Source organism: Limanda limanda, chromosome 7 (assembly GCF_963576545.1).
Source record: "Limanda limanda chromosome 7, fLimLim1.1, whole genome shotgun sequence".
In the NCBI taxonomy this organism is placed as follows: domain Eukaryota; kingdom Metazoa; phylum Chordata; class Actinopteri; order Pleuronectiformes; family Pleuronectidae; genus Limanda; species Limanda limanda.
The window spans coordinates 22,343,004-22,360,096 of NC_083642.1; the positions used below are offsets into that span (position 1 = coordinate 22,343,004).

Sequence of the window (17,093 nt, forward strand, 5' to 3'; positions counted from 1 at the left end):
CCAGATATCATGTCAATGGGATGAAAAAGTCCATAATTCTGCTCCTTGTCCTTGTCTACTAAACAACATAGCAGATGGTTTTTCCACGTGCAGGACATGCAGAACAGGGTGTTCTGGGGTATGAGTCTCAAATGACCCTTTTCTCCAAGTTATATTGTGTGTATGGAGGAAAGGATACCCTGGGAAGAAGTGAATGTAGACAAGAGGCCACACATAAAACTAAAGTTTAAGTTTGTGTGCAGCCATGCTATGGGTACTAATAACAGAACATAATACAAACAAGTTAGTCCTGTAAGAAAGTCAACGAGTTGAGGGACAAATGTAAAGCTACGCCAAAGTGCTTTATACTCTGTCTAGGCTGGTTTTATAACTCTATAAAGTTAGAAATCCAGCAATTATTTTCTACTGTGTCTTGTAGAAATGTTACAGTTACCTGATTGAATGTATTTAACTGGGCAATGAAACATGTTGCCAAAAGATGTTGGACTGGGCTGTAGCAAGGGTTTAGCCAGTTGGAAAACAATTTAAGAGGCGCTCACAGAAAGTTACTGTGTCAAGTCCGAATACAACATAAGATAATGTATCCTGTTTTGATTGGAGGAAAGAAAAGACCCAAGGAAAAGAACAAGTGCTCACCAGCTCCCCAAAATGTTTCATGGCGTACTCCAGCACCCCAGATGCGGCTTCAGGCTGCTGCAGTTTGTTGTTGATGCTGCAAGACAGGACATAAACAAAGACAAGCTTTTAGGAGAATTAGGGGAAAAACCACAAAAACTAGGAAAGAACATTTGAGGAGATCAACATGTGGATATGACAGCATGTGGATGCAGGTACTATTCTCATTAAGAGAAACAACCTCTCCATAAATTAAGTATATAACTAGAATGCTTGACTCGTGTACTTGCTGAATATCTATTATTTCCAAATCACTCTAGTGACAAAATACTATGGTAATGTTGCACATCCTCCGTGTCAATGATTATAAACAGGAGATTCATCTGAGTCTCTGTTGATAGTATGTCTCATGTCTGACCTTTTTCCTGGGAAGGAACTTTGAATGTGTTGAGATACTGTCTCCTCAGAAAATGTAATTGCACCCCTTATTACACTTTATTTCTATTTAGGAGATAAAATTTCAAATTTTATTATAAAACTGATTTAAAAAATGTGACTCTCCCCTACACTCAAGCCAAATTCCATACACTTACATGGTTATTTAAAACAACAGGATGCACAAGACCACAGTTTGGAGTGCAGCAGCCAACTGTCTTTGAGCTTTTGATTATTAATGAATTTTGAATAAGACATTTTTACTTTGTCAGTAGAGGTTACTATGTATAGACTGATCTGCAAATTTCTTCCATTTAAAATTAAATCCATAGCACATTTAATTGTGCAAACCGTAAGGGAATAATAACAGCGATAATTAATTTAAAAATCTAATTTTCTTCTCCTTTCTTTCCTCTCCACTTTGTAATGTTACTCCCATCCCCTTTGTGTGCTTCATTGAAGCTGCCTTCAGAAAGAACTCAGATTATCTGGAGGGGCTGAGAAGTGCAATTGGCCGAGTCACTTGCTCCGGACATTCTCCTGCAAGTGGGCATATTGATAACGTTTATATCAAAAATAAAACAGATACCTCAGGTTGAAAATGAGGATGCGTATGCATTATGTCCCGCCTCCTTCAAGCTCCACTCACACGCCAACCCAAACCTGAACGCTCCAAACATTGTCCTATTGTCAAAGCACCTGACCTGGAGAATCTGCTGCGATATTAATATGTGAAAGGTAAATTCCTGGATGTTTTCCAGAGTTCATGTCTGGAAACAGCTCAAGAGGTCTAGGTTGTTCTTTCTAGATCCTACCCGTCTTTGTGAAGGCACCAATGAACCAAAAGAAATCCGTAGCATAGAGATATGGTTGTGATCTCTCACCAGCTTCTCAACCACAAACACTATAATGATGCGGAATCAAGCCATTGGAAACACTGACACTGAATCACGGGGTTCTCAGCTATTAGGTGAGAAGTGTGTCCCTGTGCCATCGTGTTTCTCCATGAAAACTCGTTTAACCATCATTCTGAGGTACTCTTACCATTGCCAGCCAACTAAGAACCCTGCCTCAATAAGGAGTAACATAAACGTTTCCTCTTTCAGCAAATGTGTTTATTGGGAAAAGTAAATGCATCTAATGACATCTGTCGCACTCGTTTGACAAATGACGTGTTATCTGTCATGACATCACAAATCCCGTCTTGTGCACCTTCCACTCACCCGCACCGCCACCACATCTGGAAGCACTAATGAAAACCACAAGTCTATTATATTTCCTCAACTGCAAAATCCGTGAGCAGCCATGGCTATTCCATCTGTTAAACGTAGCATTTGAAGAGTTCCCTTATGCAGTGGATTTCCTGAGGACTGCAGACATGGGCTGATGAAGAATACTTGAGCAAACAATATATGTCAGGAACTCGGTCTGACACAGGGTAAAGGCCAGGAACCGTGATGAAATGGCACAGCAAGGGGTCGTGGCAAAGCTCAGGGAACCACTGGTGCAGACCTTCATGAACAGGTATAATAACAAATAAATAAAACAGGAGCTGTCTACATAGTTGGGAATAGAAGACAAGTACGTTTTAAAAAGCTCTGCCAGACTTTTCGACTCAATGCTTTGAGTTTCTAACTGTGTGTCAATCGAAATACAAAATCCACTGAGGACTATGTGCTGTTCCACATTTCTACAGTGTGGGGACTTCAGGAATGATTTTCTGCAAGTCAGGATCCAGAAAATCATTCCACCCTTTTCTTTGCTGTTACCAACTCTGTCAGAATTCAACAACCAGTCAGTTTTTTGGGGTTTAAGCAGAAATATGTATACAACTGATGAGAATTTTAACTAAAAATACACAAAAACAACCCATAAACTGGAGCCTTTTTAAATTGTTACTTATATGTATCATGGATGACTAAAGACGTCTGATAGCTTTGCCAGGTAGATAAAGAAACTGAATGTCACAATAGTGAAGCCCCATAGCCTTCAAAGAATTATAAAAAAACTAAGACACAAATAAATTTAGATTCCTGTTGGTGCATGCCCTAAAGAACATGTTACTAAATTATAGATAATATCAATACAAGTTCTGTTGGCCTTTTAAAACAACACTGTCTTTTGTCCATTATGTTTTATGCCACCACCCCAATAGTCCTGTGCTTTGCTGAAGTGCACTAAAAATGAAGCCTTAATTCATCCATCCATCCATGAGCGATCCAACACACACTAAAACAAACAGCAGTCATGCGGGACTATATTGTCCTTTCACACATTCCAGCAATTAAAGTAATTTCTCAAAAGATGCAGTTGTAAACAGCTGACGAAGAGCGTGCAACTTAAAGACCTGAAGTAAATCCAGCTACACGCAGTGTGATTGCTTAACATGAGGAATTGAGCTCATTTGCGTTAATGAGCATTTGTCTCTGACTCTCATGGGGCTTGACAGAGGGCCATGCACTGTTTCAGCAACCAATTCAATAATTAGCCCACATAATTCAATAAATACAACTAGCATCAACTATAATAACATTGACAGTATTGCACTGGTATGTTTTGTGTACTTGGTCTTATAAATCGGACGTTCAAATGAAACTGCTTGTTGTCAGATCATCTCATTTCGAGCAGCACACAGTCCTCCATGTCTCACCACACACACGATGACGAGATTCACCAAGGCTGCCCAGATGTGGTTTCATCTGAGGAGACGAATCAGAATAAGGGCTTTTTCTCTTCTGGACCCCTGAGAATTCATTGTCCCTCGGCTGAAGCCATCTGGCTGCAAGCTCCGAGCACATGCGGTCTAAACACATCCAGATGATTAGCCTCACATAATGTTCTTCTCAACCAAAAACTTCATCAAACTATTAGCAATCAGAAAACTTCTTGAGACCCCGGCCGAGCCTCTCTCGTGCAGCTCTACAAGAATCACTTCCTGAGTGGATCTTTTCTGGGATTTGTTTGTGTGACTCATGTAGAAATCAGTGAAGAGCGCCTGGGCTTAACTTTTATCAACTGTAAAACTGTGATGGTTGATTTTATTTTGCCTTGAGATTTTAACAATGAGTGGTATGTCCTGACTCGGATTTATTTTGAGGTTTAATTTAAAACCATGAATGAAGTCAACATGCAGTTCTTTCCCACAGGAGTTTAGAAGGGGAGATCCTTGATGTCACTCTTAAAATGCATGAGGCCAGAATGAACAGTTTCATCTTTCAGCGTTCTTAAGGACTGGGACTTTTGAATTGCTCCTCCTATTGCAAAAGCAGAGCAGTGCTAGATGAGAGGAGAAAAACCTCAATCACTTCTATGTGGCTTTTAACTTTTAAAATGTTTACAGTGACGACATTTGTTTCTGGCATAATTACATCAGAAGTGAATGTTTCAGCTGGGCCTTGCTTCAGACTTGCTGTTAATTCAGCACAGGGGAAAACGTATCACTTTCCACTATGTCTCAAGAGTGTAATAAAAATGATTTATCACATCGAAACTTTGGACCAGCCTTTTCTGATTAATCTATTACAGTAAGGCGTGATGACCTTGGGTCAGAAAGCACGGAGAGGGAGTAGAATTATATAATTTCTTTTCAGATGCTAAACACTTGACCACAGATGAAAAGTTAAAAACCTAGGGTAGAAAGAAAATCCCTTCTGCTCTGATCGAATAACACTCAATCCCCAAAGCTAAAGTGGCTTGGGTTTTTCATTGAGAGGAGAGAGAGAGCATGATCCCTGAGGAAATTGTACATATTTCCCCCACAGAGATGGTACGCTGCATGTGAAGCTCACAGAGGAAAAGAAAAAAGAAAATAATCAGACCTCACTACTGGACCTAATCTAATCTAATTAGGAAGATATCCACTTGATCCATGCTGATTTTTTGGGCCGTCTGCTTGCCAAGTGCTGACTCCATTCTCAAATGTTGAATATAATAATTCTAAATGGAAATGGCTGTCTAAACTCAAGGACAAAATGTCTCAACGTCTTATGAATTAATTCACTTTTTTTTCACTTTAAATTTGTTACGGTATACTGACATATACAGTGGGGTTAAAAAATCTAAAATCACTGAAAGAGTTTAAACACGTGAACTCTGAACCAAGGGTCATGTCTTTGTAACATTGTAAACATCTGATCCGGTTAGTTTTGAATTACATTGCAATTTAGGGGGCACACTTAGGACTTTTGTATGATAAATACAGTCTGTCGTTATCACCTCCATGGGCTGTGTCTGCCTTTACCTGACATTGATTGATATATGGAAGGGCTTGCGTCTGACGTCGACATGTTGTTGATTAGGCAGGTAATAGTCAATTTAAAATTATGAACAAGTTCATTTAGATAATTTCAAAGCCACTGTAATATATTTACAGTGTACAGCATCACCAACTTCACACCCAGTACTCAACAAAAGTTAGTAAGTGCCAAACAAATGTCTTCATCGTTTAAACATAATACCAGGGGTCAGCAACCTAAGGCACGCGGCGTCATAATCATTGGCACACATGAGATTTCTTATTAAAGAAATGTTCAAAGATTTTGCCTTTGCCAATCGTCATTAAATAATAATAAGAAGAAGCCTCCCAGCCGGCGCATTTTCCCACATGAATCTCCGTGCAGCCGTTCAGGTGTATTGGTGATGACATGCCCACTAGCTAAAAAAACAAAGACACAGGCATTTCAGCCCTCATGGGCCGAAGACCATGGCTTTGTTTGTCATAAGGACCGTGCTGTGTGCACGTTATGTTTTGAAAATGTTGTGTGCCGAACGTCCAGTGGTAAGCGCCACTTTTGAGTCAAGGCATGAAAAAAGTTTCAAGGATCAGGCAGACAAGGGAGAATCAATCAAACGTGCAGTGTCCAGGTAGTGGAAGCAAGCCAACTCTCTCAAAGTCTTTGACATTGACGAAAACCATGCGACTGAAGCAAGCTTTCACAATTCGAGTGTGGTTGGTGGGATTAATGAAAAACTTTCTTTAAAGTTTTGTTCTATATATAGCCAATATTAATGGAAAGAAATGACATGTCTGTTGGAAATATTGATGTGGTTCAATAATAAAACTTAATATAAAAAATGTTTGATATGGCACACTTATTAACAAGAAAATTTCACATTGGCACTCATTGTCAAATAAGTTGCCGACCGCTGCATTATACTGACAGAGGTAAAGACTGCCAGCAATCTTGCGACCTCTGGTTTGGACTAAACTGAATAGTCTACAGGTCCAGACCAAGAAAGGTAGGAGGGAAAGTGCCATTGGTGGGACTGCATTGTCGATGAATGCACCAAAAATTTATTGAAAACTGTCCAATTTATTGACAGGTCAGGTTCTTGAAGAAAGCATAGCAGCCAGTACAGGACTGGGTGAGAAGTAGGTCTTGTGACTTTAAAAGAAAAGAAGCTTCCTACATATAAACAGATGATCAGTTGTTGATCTGGTTTGGTTTGGTCGAAGACTGTTGGAGCATGATCTTCAAGTTAGCTGAATCTTTCCATGTCACTGGGCTCGCTTACACAGAAAAATGTGTATGGTCCATTACACTTCTCAGTCTTTCACACCACTGAGCCTGACATTTGCAACACTACATGCACACTGGGAAAATGACTCTGGTTGTTTGACACTTCTCTGGCCTTTGTGCCTAAAGAGCTTTTCACTGGTGGGGCTGCCAAAATGCAATCAATAATATTCTAAAACAAAATGAAGCCAACCATCTAGCACCTTGGGGATGTTTTTTCCATTGCGTAGGCCTTGTCTTAGCAAGCTACAGATGAGAGTCAGAGCTGACATCACTCAAAACACTGCATCAACCAAAAACTGCTTCAGAAACAATCCTCCTAAGGCATGAGCAGACGAGTAGTACAATTTAAGAAATTAAGTGAAAATAAACATTTCCCTTGAGGATGACCTCATGTTTACGAAAAGTTCCAGATCCTGGATGCTGAAACAAAACAACTAAAACTAACTTTTCCTGGCAAACAGGTGGCACAATTGTTTACATTCTTCTAAAACACATACAACCACACAATTACAATTCACACAAGTATCAACTGCAATTCTTGGCAGAGCGATCAACTGTTATTTAAATACGTCAACCATATGGGGAGTGATCATCTTCCAAAGAATAAAATAATAATTAGATGAACCCATTTGACCTTTTCCTAAACCAATGTGTCATGAAGTAGCTTTGTTTTCCTTTGTTCCAAAGACAAGATGCACCAACAGTCCCATTCAGACATCAGTAACAGACAATTAAAGAATTACTAACATTAATGGGCTCGTAAGCTATTTTTACAGCTAAATAATTTTACCAGCATGATTGAACTTTAAAAGTATATAATACTGAAGTACTTACTGTTGTCATTAGATTTAAAGGGTGAATGAAAGCAAGTTTTTATACATATGAAGTAAAAGAAGACAAAGGCATAATCAGTCCAGAGATACATAGGGTGTCTACTGCTATCCACAAGTTAAATGTAAGACGTTTTAAGACCTTTTTTAATACCACTTGACAAGAAATTGAGACTAATCTTGCGATGGAAATAAACAACAACCAGGAAAATACACTAGTTCCAAGTAAACACTTTCTTCGCCGAAAAATACTCCACTACTGCCCCGAGTTTCGAAGACTCTCAACAGACAATGCATTTTGCTTCATATGCACTTCCGGGCACTGGCTTTAACTGCAAGTAGTAGTACTTCAAGTAATTCTCAAGCCACGCCTTTCAACTTGCATTTTCTTGTGTTCATAAACGAGCCATTTAGCTGCCGAAGAGGCATTAGTTGAACACACAAATTCAACCAGAGACAGAATAAGGACGCAGAGCATAGAAACCTAATAATTCTTCTTCTTCAGACTGAATATAGAATTTTCACTGTGACATTTGATGGTCATGTGGTCATGTGTTGTAAAAAATAATTTCTGGATAGACATTCCAGATAGTCCTTTGAAAAATGTTGACATTGAAATATTATTGTTAAAAAATGCCATTTCTGAACAGTGTCAGTCAACACTGTCTAAATTGTAATACATGAATATTACATGAATCTTTTACTCTGGCATAAGCATATGGAAATAATGAGCAACAGATCTTGTCTCTGTGCATCTTAAGAGAGTAGTGCATCACTGCATGAGATAAGCAGGGAGGCATCGGAAGTCGTTACTTCAGTCCTCCGCTTCCTTCCCGATTCTCCTGGGATGAGTGTAGCCAAAGTGAGGTTTAACCTATCAGACACCATCTGACTAGCCCACTGTCTCGGAGCATAAGGAAACACTTAGTATTCACTGACTTCAAAATATATTACTTTTAAAATCGTTAAGAACAGAAGTAAATCGTATAAGAACCTTTGTGCTTTTGAAGGAGGTATTGGAATGCGGGAATAAACTACAATAATAGAATGTATAGAGAGAACAGCCTATTTATATTTTACTTTATCCTCAAGTAAGTTGTGGTAACTCTGCGTGTTAGGGGGCCATTGAGACATCAGCCGGAGAAACCATTCCACCCATGTTTACACCACACTATCACCATATTGGGACACCAGGGCAGAATGTGTCTCCTGGGTTCCTCACCTTCAGGTCAAGAGGCCAACAGAACAAAGCGTCTCCAGTGGCCACCCCCCAAACGAAAAAGCCTGAGAGTCACCTCATTGGAATGCTGCCGTTGCTAAGCGGACAAAGAGATCCTTATACAATGTTTTTGGAGGGATCTGAGTTTCTGCAGACAACATATTGAAATGACATCTTCAGTGAAATTATCCAATAAATATTTCCAAAGATATTTGATACATTTATTTCCCTCTATTCAGATTACGTAGGCTCAAGGCTATAGTTGTTTTCCCCCCAAAACAATGAAACAAGCGGTGGAGTACACATGGCTTGTTTAAACTAAAGGATTAAAGCAGAATAATTATGCGGCAAAACACTCGCTTCATGATCAAAGAGGATAGAATGGCATTTATTTATTTGGAATAATTCAGGAAACCATTCTAGATGCATGGAGAAAGATATGTAATCAGTGGAAATTTATACAGCTTTGTAATAAAGACACAATAATAGTTTTCCCCTGACTTAAATTAATGGTAAGACATGCTTAAATGACTAAGATCACAGAGATAAAAGGGCTTAATGGTTAGGCAAGAAAAAACAATGGAATCGCTTGATGTTGGCACAAGTGTTTTTGCTTTGTGTCCTGTTTTTATTCCAGTGTCACGAAATGTTTGTCTGAAGCCGAGCCACATGGTCAACTCTGCTGACACAAGGCACAGGGAAGTATTCTGAAGGGATAGTGGCTAATCCACTCTTTTCCTCTCCAGTACCCTGCGCCCCGGCTACTGGTTTGTGGGGTGGTGAGAATAGAAAGCCGAAGCATGGCTGGCATCCAGACTCCACCTGGTAGCCATCACCAGCTTAAGCCACGAGACCGCTTGATGGTCTGCCAGGGCATGAGGTCGTCCACTTTCAGAGCTATGGGATGACCCGGTGCATACTGACTATTTTGCCCATACGTGAGTAGGTTTAGCTGAGCGGAGGAGCATTGACCTGTAGCTCAGCTGCCTGTCTAAAATGTAGGTTCTATCCATCTTATGATTATTTAATAAAAGCTTAGTGGCATTGTCAAGCATGTTGTTTCTATTCCCATTCATTTTTTCAAAGGGGTAGTGATGATAAAGTCAGTCTAAAGGAAAATAAAATATCAGACTGTAGATTAATTTACACTATTTTTCATATATCCTTTGCCTATTAAGAAAACCATTAATTAGCCTTATAATGTCAGACTTTATAAACAAATCGATTCTATGATAGCATTATCAATTATATAGAAAAGGAAAGGTTTACCTTTAGCCTAGATTTGTATTGTTAATCTTAACAAGGATAAGTCAATAACTTTATAAAAGTATAAAAGTATAAAACCTTCAAATAAGACAAACTGGTTCCAAAATGTTTCAAATTCAAAGTGGAGAAGGGTGTGGACAGAGCAGACAGGTGGAAGAGGTTACTGTCAATACAGATTATGTAATTGCAACGTTTTCAGATAGAAGCTGTGGAATCCACTGGCTCTTACTTTCACCTCCTGCTTTTCCTGTAACTGAACCCATGAGTACTCATCTGACAGCTTGGCCCCCACGGTTACCTTCTGATTACAAAACCTTTTTCCAGCATATTTAGGGACATAATATCCATCAGAGAGCATATTTTGACTGAAAACACTTTGTTTAGTCAGCTCTCACTCAACGAAAATAAGTAGCCTCCTGCAATTAGCACAGCATGGTGTCCAAGTTGTCTTTAAGGGCAAAGGAAAAAAGACCTGTCCAATGAAATGTGTGGGCTTACCGAGGAAGTCATATAAAGAAGCAGCTTTGGTTAAAGTTTAGTGAATACCTCTTAATTTAAATGGAGCCATGCATTCTTCACACAGAGCCTGGTGAGACACGGCTAGAGGGGGTGGGTGTTTAAAGAAGCTGTTTTGAAGGGGAAAAACAGCATGCTGCTAAACGTATAAAACAGCATCCAGCTGGACTTTCCTGTGCTAGCAATGAATGACAGAGTCCAGGGCCAAAGGAAAGTGATGCCGCTGGGATCCATTGCTGCAGAGTGAGATGTGACTCAGAGAGCAGTTAGGGCAATGAGAGGATCCAGGAAGGCAAATTATCCAGATTTTTCCAAAAGAGACTGACGTACATCAATGACTTTGGGTTAAGATTTACAGGAAGGTCAACAGGCACCCCCGCACCATAAAACATCGCATTATTGAACAGTTAGAAACATCTGACAACTGGAGAAATGTTATTTTTATAGGAGCTAAGATGGGAAGGATAAAAATAGAGCAAACACTTAACTTCTATTAAGTACAAGACCAGTAAACCTTCAGCTTCACCAAGTTGGAAGCAGAGTTCAAAATCTAAATTTCTTTCTAAGCTGCATTATATTTAACATATCATAGCAAAGATTCTTATGCTTACCAAATGAGATTTAAATACTCTTCAGATAGGCTCTAAAGGCTTTTTATAACAACATTATTGTAAGCTGCTGGTGTTGGTTCTTTTTGACAAATGGGGGAAACTGAAAGAAAGGATGTTGTTTTCGGTTCGAATCAGACTTAGAATTTATCAGGCAATTAAAACTTTGCAGCTAATCAAACATGAAAGAAGCCTTATATCTTTCAATGATGTTTTTTATAGAAGAAACAATGGCGTATGACTCCCATGTGCCCTACAAGTCAAACCCCACACAAAACTAAAAGCACATGTGAAGATTCAAGAGTAAAGGGGAAATTGCAAAGCAGTGACCAGTAGTAAAAACGGAAGAGCTACACACATCCAAAAAATTTAGCTTCAACACTTTGACACTTCGAAGCAATAACAGACCATTTAATTATTGAGTAATATTTTGGAAATAGAGGAAAGACAGTTATTTATTTGAACCGCAGCTCCCACAAGGGTGAAGCTTGGCGGAACGTTTCCTTATTTGTTTGCCAGTACACGTGAGGAAAAGTGAGGGACATAAAAAAAAACTGGTTTTAGGCAAAAACAAAGCATCGCTGGTGATGCAGAATTACGTAATGCAATGGGAGATGAGGTTATTTGCCAGGCTTTGTACTTGACAGTGGTCAACAGTCAAAGAGCTGCCGAAGGTGAAATGTCTGGATTTGTTGATCGTTTGATTAAGTCCAAGCAGGACTGTCTCCATACATGTCTATTTAGATACAAAAATAGATCTTGAGCGATTTAAAAATGGTATTAATTCAGTGTTTGAGTGGTTAAATAAATCTTTTTTTGCTATGCTGTGTATTGTCAGCTTTTTTACTGACTGACTGACTTACCCCCTCTTTTTCAGACAGTTCATTCCATCCATGTGGAGAGGGGGAAAGCCATAAAGTTCAAGTAAAATTGACAGGAATGTCCTGGTCAGGCCATGTCTCGGTTATGCTGTTAAGCACAGTTCCTTGCATTTACAGCATACCCTGGCACTTCGTCATGGCAGTTTACCACTTCTGTTCGGAAATGGTCAAACAAAGCTGAGTACCACAGAGGTCATGCATAATGCCAATGGCATACTCTGATATCCACAAGAAACCCCACAACCAGCTCTTCCTCCCTATTCTCAAAAGGCCTCTCTTTTGGGCTGGCAGCTGCTCAGGGGAGTTGGGATGAAATAAAAATTCCACAGACTGGGGATTCAAGAAAACCCTCTGATATCGCACAAATTTTGTTTTCACCTTTCTGAGAATAACCGACCTGTTTTTCACCATCTACTTATTTATAAGTTATTACAATCAGGGGGAGCTTCACTTTCTTCTTGATTTATTTAGAGACTTCAGGATTTTAAAACATCTCAATTAAATATCTCAACTGATAACTAGAGGACTAAGTTACAATCAAAAGTGTTAACAGTTCTTAAGATGGCATAGCGGCAAATTGGGACTTTCATATGTTGCATAATAATGAGTTCATGTGTTCGTAGTCTACTATACTATGTAAATTATCAAGCACTTCCCTTTAACAGATCTTTTAATGTCAATGACACAACCTTCACCCTAATCATAGAGCAGCAACATTGACAAGTTCTTAAGGGAACCTTGGAAAAAGAGAAAGTACTCTATATCTGGTTCCCATAACTTAGTGTTTAATACTTTTCTTTATCAGATTTTTTGCAGTGGTAACACAGCAGGAAAATGTCTGTGCTTTAACAATTGCCAATTCCATCTGCTTTTCATAAAAGCCATGAGAATATTACTTAATTTAAATGCTCTGTGGTCTTTCTGTTGAGCATTTGCAACTGTGCAAAGTGAAAAGCCTTCACACGTGTAGAGATTACATTCAGAACTTCACCTGAACAACTTTTCACCGCTAAATGCAATTCTGTGGTCTAATTCTGTCCTGAAGTTTTTGACTAAGCTTTCTTCTTGTATCAACGCCCTTCTGAAATCTGATGCTCAAACACTCAGGGGGAAACGTGCCTGCTTTGACAAAAAGGGCAGCATCAAGAGAACACTTAACCTACAATTAAGAGTACTTAGTGACTTCACACATCTCTTGGCATGTAAAGACCAAATTTAGAGGAAAAGTGTTCAGCCCCGGGAGCTAGTAAAATCTCTTATGAACTCATAATTAAAGTGTTAACAGAGAAGAAAATTACAAACAACTAGTCTGCAACGATTTTAACAAACTAATATGTTTAAGGTAAGGGTTAGGGCTACGTTAGGGAATACAGTTTAAGCATTTCAGAGTTTGTAATTTCACTGAGTAAAAAGTGGCACTAACTGGAGGTGCAAAAAGTTCAGAAAGTAGCCACTGTTTTCTTCCTCCCAGGCAGATACAAAACAACATGAATGCCTGGAAACCTTCAACACCTGACATAGGAAGGAGAAATATGGGCAAAATGTCTGTGGAATGAGAGAAAGTAAAATGAGGGGAGAGGCAAAGGTGGGCCAGGGGAGGAGGATTGGGAAAGGTCCTCCAACCATAAGGTTGGAGAATGTCAGAGTGGGGACTGGTGTGCACCAGGAGAGAGGGGGAGGACCCAAATGCAAAATATTTAAGATGCTCAGGCAGAGGAAGGGCTTCACTGAGGACATAAGACAGAGCTTGGGTGAGCCTTCGGTCAACCGAGAGCTCAGACTCAACTGATCCGCCAAACCTTGTGTCCAGTTATTATCTCTCTCGCCAAGACCTTCAGCAGGGACCGACTACTTCTGAACACCAGGAGCGATCACACGCACCTAAGTTTGTGTGAAAATCTAGAGCGTCTGTGTACCAAATGGCAAAAGTAAACTTGAGCGTGGTGGCTCTAGGGGTCACGCTGCTCCTATTAGCTGAGACATGGGCCCAGAATCCCAGGAAGAGACTGGCGCCTTCGAAGGCTCACTGCTGCGACGATGTGCGCTCTCTCAAGGTTCAGGTGGCCAATCTGACCAGTCTCCTTGAGGAGCTGAGTCGCAAGCAGGAGACAGACTTAATGAGCGTTGTGAGGCAAGTAATGGAGCTGGACAAGCACAACCGGCAGCAGGAGGCACGGGTTACAGAGGCAGAGAGCAAGTACTCGGAGATCAACAACCGTGTGGAGATCATGCAGCTGCAAACCCTGCAGTCTGCAACCCAGACCTCATCAGGTGAGCAGTAACACTTGGATTAGAACCTAAATGACAAAAATGTAAAAATTGTAAAAATGTGTGTGTAGCTGGTTCATGTGATAATATGTCAAAGACGTAGAAATAAGGTTTAAAAATGTTTATTTTGTGCTAAACTGAATTCACAAGAAAAGCAAGAGAGGTTGTTAAGTATTCACATATGGTAAAACTCATTCATCAGGGACTCTGGTGCATATATGACCTGCCTGCTTCTTTCTCTGACCTGCTGAGTAGCTGCTGTTCATTTCAGCCACACATGGAGATTTAAGATTGGACTGAACTTAAAATGTACCTTTTGTGAAGCAACCTTTACTTTTTTTATTAAAAGAAAAATGGCCTTTGAGAGACAAATCTTTTTTTGAAGTTTAACGGATCTTCCTTTCATTGACTGCTCATGTTTGAACCTCATGAGATAAACTCTAGCACACAACAAGCTGAAAGAGGCCTCATCACACTGGAATGTATGTGGCTAAATTCTACAAAACAGTTCCTAAATAGGTCAAATATTTTCAGCACGCGACACTGTATTTATTTGCGCAGTAAAAGCTATAATCAGCCTTGTCTCTCGCTTGGTGTGTCCCAGACAACTGCTGTGAATTGTTGGGGAGGGGGATTGCAGTGCTCACACCTATTTGAGCTGCCTGACAGCATTAATTTGGAGCTGTGGAGGCCCATGAGCAGGGCTGTCAATAAAGAGCTCCATCAAAAGTAAACCCTCGTTACCATTCAAGTCAACTTTAATACGCCACTAATCAGCACTGGCTGGCGCAGAGAGGTTAAGTAGGCATGACGTAGTTTATTATTTCAATAGCTCGACTCTGTGGTCTAACAGGGCCACATCTATGTCACTGTCAAAGCGAACACAGGGGCCTTTTTAGAACTCAAGTGAATTAGAGACAGCCGAGCAGAACAGGAAGGGATATGAAGATTAGAAGAATTGGAAGGTTTCCATCTCTTTTTCTTTCACACAGACTCCTTAAAGCATTGGGCTCGTTACTCCATAATGATCTCATAGCCCTATTAATGGCATGGCTATACTGAAACAGGAGTAAAATAGGTAAACTTGGAAAAATCTGAGCCCTGCTGTGCATATCACCCACTCTTTTGGTTTCTTTTGCTTCTGGTGGGGGTAAATGTCTTTTTTTCCAATATGTCACATTAATTAAAAAAAATGAAAATGCATATGGTTTTACGATAACAAATTTTCTTTGTTTTTTAGATGCCATATATGACTGTTCATCACTCTACAGCAAGAGCTACAAGATCTCTGGCGAGTACAAACTGCCTAAAGATGAGTTTCTGGGGACACCTGAGCTGAGCGTAAGTTATCCTTGAGTCGTGTGTGTATCGCGTGTTCTCCTTGTGTGGTTTTGGGTGGAGCATGACAGGCTCTCACTCTTCTCTCTGCACTCGATTAAATGTTGGTAAATGCTTTCAGGTCTTCTGCGATATGGACACAAACGGAGGCGGTTGGACTCTGATCCAAAGGCGAAAAGTCGGCCTCACATCATTCAACCGTGACTGGAAACAGTACAAAAATGGATTTGGATCCATCCGTGGAGACTTCTGGCTCGGCAATGACCACATCTTCCGTATAACAAGGCAGCCCAGTGTGCTCAGGATTGAGATGGAGGTACCTATTTAAAACCATGGCACTTATGTAGGCTTAGACAGAGCCTCTGAAGAGCGAGAAAAAACAAACCATAAACCAAAAATAAAGGAGAACCCATAACCTGTCTCTTAGCCAAAAACAAAGAGGCAATTTGCTCCAACTGGTACTGAGCATAAGAAAATTTATAATAAATCAACTTTTGGGAAAAGATGGAAACCAATATGCTCAGCTTCTATAACTGTCCCATCACTTTCTGTGTTTTTTCGATGCAGGACTGGGAAGGAAAGTCCCGCTACGCTGAGTATGGTTATTTCACTGTGAGTAATGAGCTCAACAGCTACAAGCTCTTCCTCGCCAACTACAGTGGGAACGCTGGAGACTCCCTGCGCTACCACAACAACACCAACTTCAGCACCATGCACAAGGACAACGACAAATGTGTGGACGACTGTGCTTCCCTGCGCAAAGGTAAATAATTACAGCAAGCAAACTAAAACAATGCATGTAGTCATTTATACACAATTATCACATAAAGCAGCAATTTCCCTTCAATTTACGATCTAATTCTTCTACCTCACCTTCTTTCAGGTGGTTACTGGTACAACTGCTGCACCGACTCAAACTTGAACGGCGTTTTTTACCGCTACGGCGAGCACACAAGGAACACAGATGGGATCACTTGGTACGGCTGGCACGGGCCCAACTACTCCCTCAAGAGAGTGGAGATGAAGGTCCGGCCAGTGGGTTTTCAGCCATAAGGGCTTCGGCTGCGTTTCCTGGATCGTGATCATGAGCATGAATGCTGAGAGATTTCACTAATACCTGTCCAATGAAATTGTAGCCTTCCATTGACTGCGAAAGGAATGAAAATGTTGTTTGCGGTGGTCAAAGTAAGTCTCAGTCAGATGAATGTGTAATGTTTCTGCCGTGTTTGATTGTAAATTGTACTTCGTCTTGTGTATTTATCAGTAAAATATTCTATTTTTAAAAGCTTTGATAGATGCTCTTTACCACTGTCCCACATGGGTAACTAGGTTTTGATTCATTCTCTCATTTGTCTTGAAAGCACTAAGATGTATTTTTTTCTATAGTTAACACAAGCTGTTTATGGGTAGCACTAGGTTCAGGTTAAAATCATAAGAACTTGTAGGAATTAACTAAACTAAAGTAAAGGAGTAGCTGGAATGGGACCAACAACCAAAGGTATTTCCTTTTAATTACACTGCATTTTATTGTAAACCCCTAACTATTGATGATGGAAATGTGTAAAATGTGTACAGCTATGTAATTATCTTGTTTTATG

The 17,093-nt window shown here is 40.1% G+C and overlaps 2 protein-coding genes across 3 annotated transcripts in view; one reads left to right on the forward strand and one right to left on the reverse strand.

Moving 5' to 3' along the window:
• mtor (mechanistic target of rapamycin kinase) overlaps positions 1-17,093 on the reverse strand; it is an 87,895-nt gene that overhangs the window by 39,096 nt on the left and 31,706 nt on the right. For both annotated transcript variants that reach the window (XM_061074315.1, XM_061074314.1), the window contains exon 29: positions 637-712. In XM_061074315.1, coding sequence (XP_060930298.1) covers positions 637-712 — 76 coding nt within the window. The remainder of the gene's footprint in view (positions 1-636; positions 713-17,093) is intronic.
• On the forward strand, positions 13,809-16,548 carry angptl7 (angiopoietin-like 7). Its single transcript, XM_061075616.1, has 5 exons — positions 13,809-14,160; positions 15,398-15,498; positions 15,617-15,811; positions 16,063-16,258; positions 16,379-16,548. Exons 1-5 carry the CDS (start codon positions 13,809-13,811, stop codon positions 16,546-16,548), a joined length of 1,014 nt encoding a protein of 337 aa, XP_060931599.1.

What these genes read in the sequence shown, in the direction of transcription:
- angptl7 (XM_061075616.1), top strand. Translation starts at nt 13,809, where the DNA reads ATGGCAAAAGTAAACTTGAGCGTGGTGGCTCTAGGGGTCACGCTGCTC. An exon ending in TGCAACCCAGACCTCATCAG is followed by an intron (nt 14,161 to 15,397) that starts GTGAGCAGTAAC and finishes TTTGTTTTTTAG; the next exon opens with ATGCCATATATGACTGTTCA. An exon ending in TGGGGACACCTGAGCTGAGC is followed by an intron (nt 15,499 to 15,616) that starts GTAAGTTATCCT and finishes AAATGCTTTCAG; the next exon opens with GTCTTCTGCGATATGGACAC.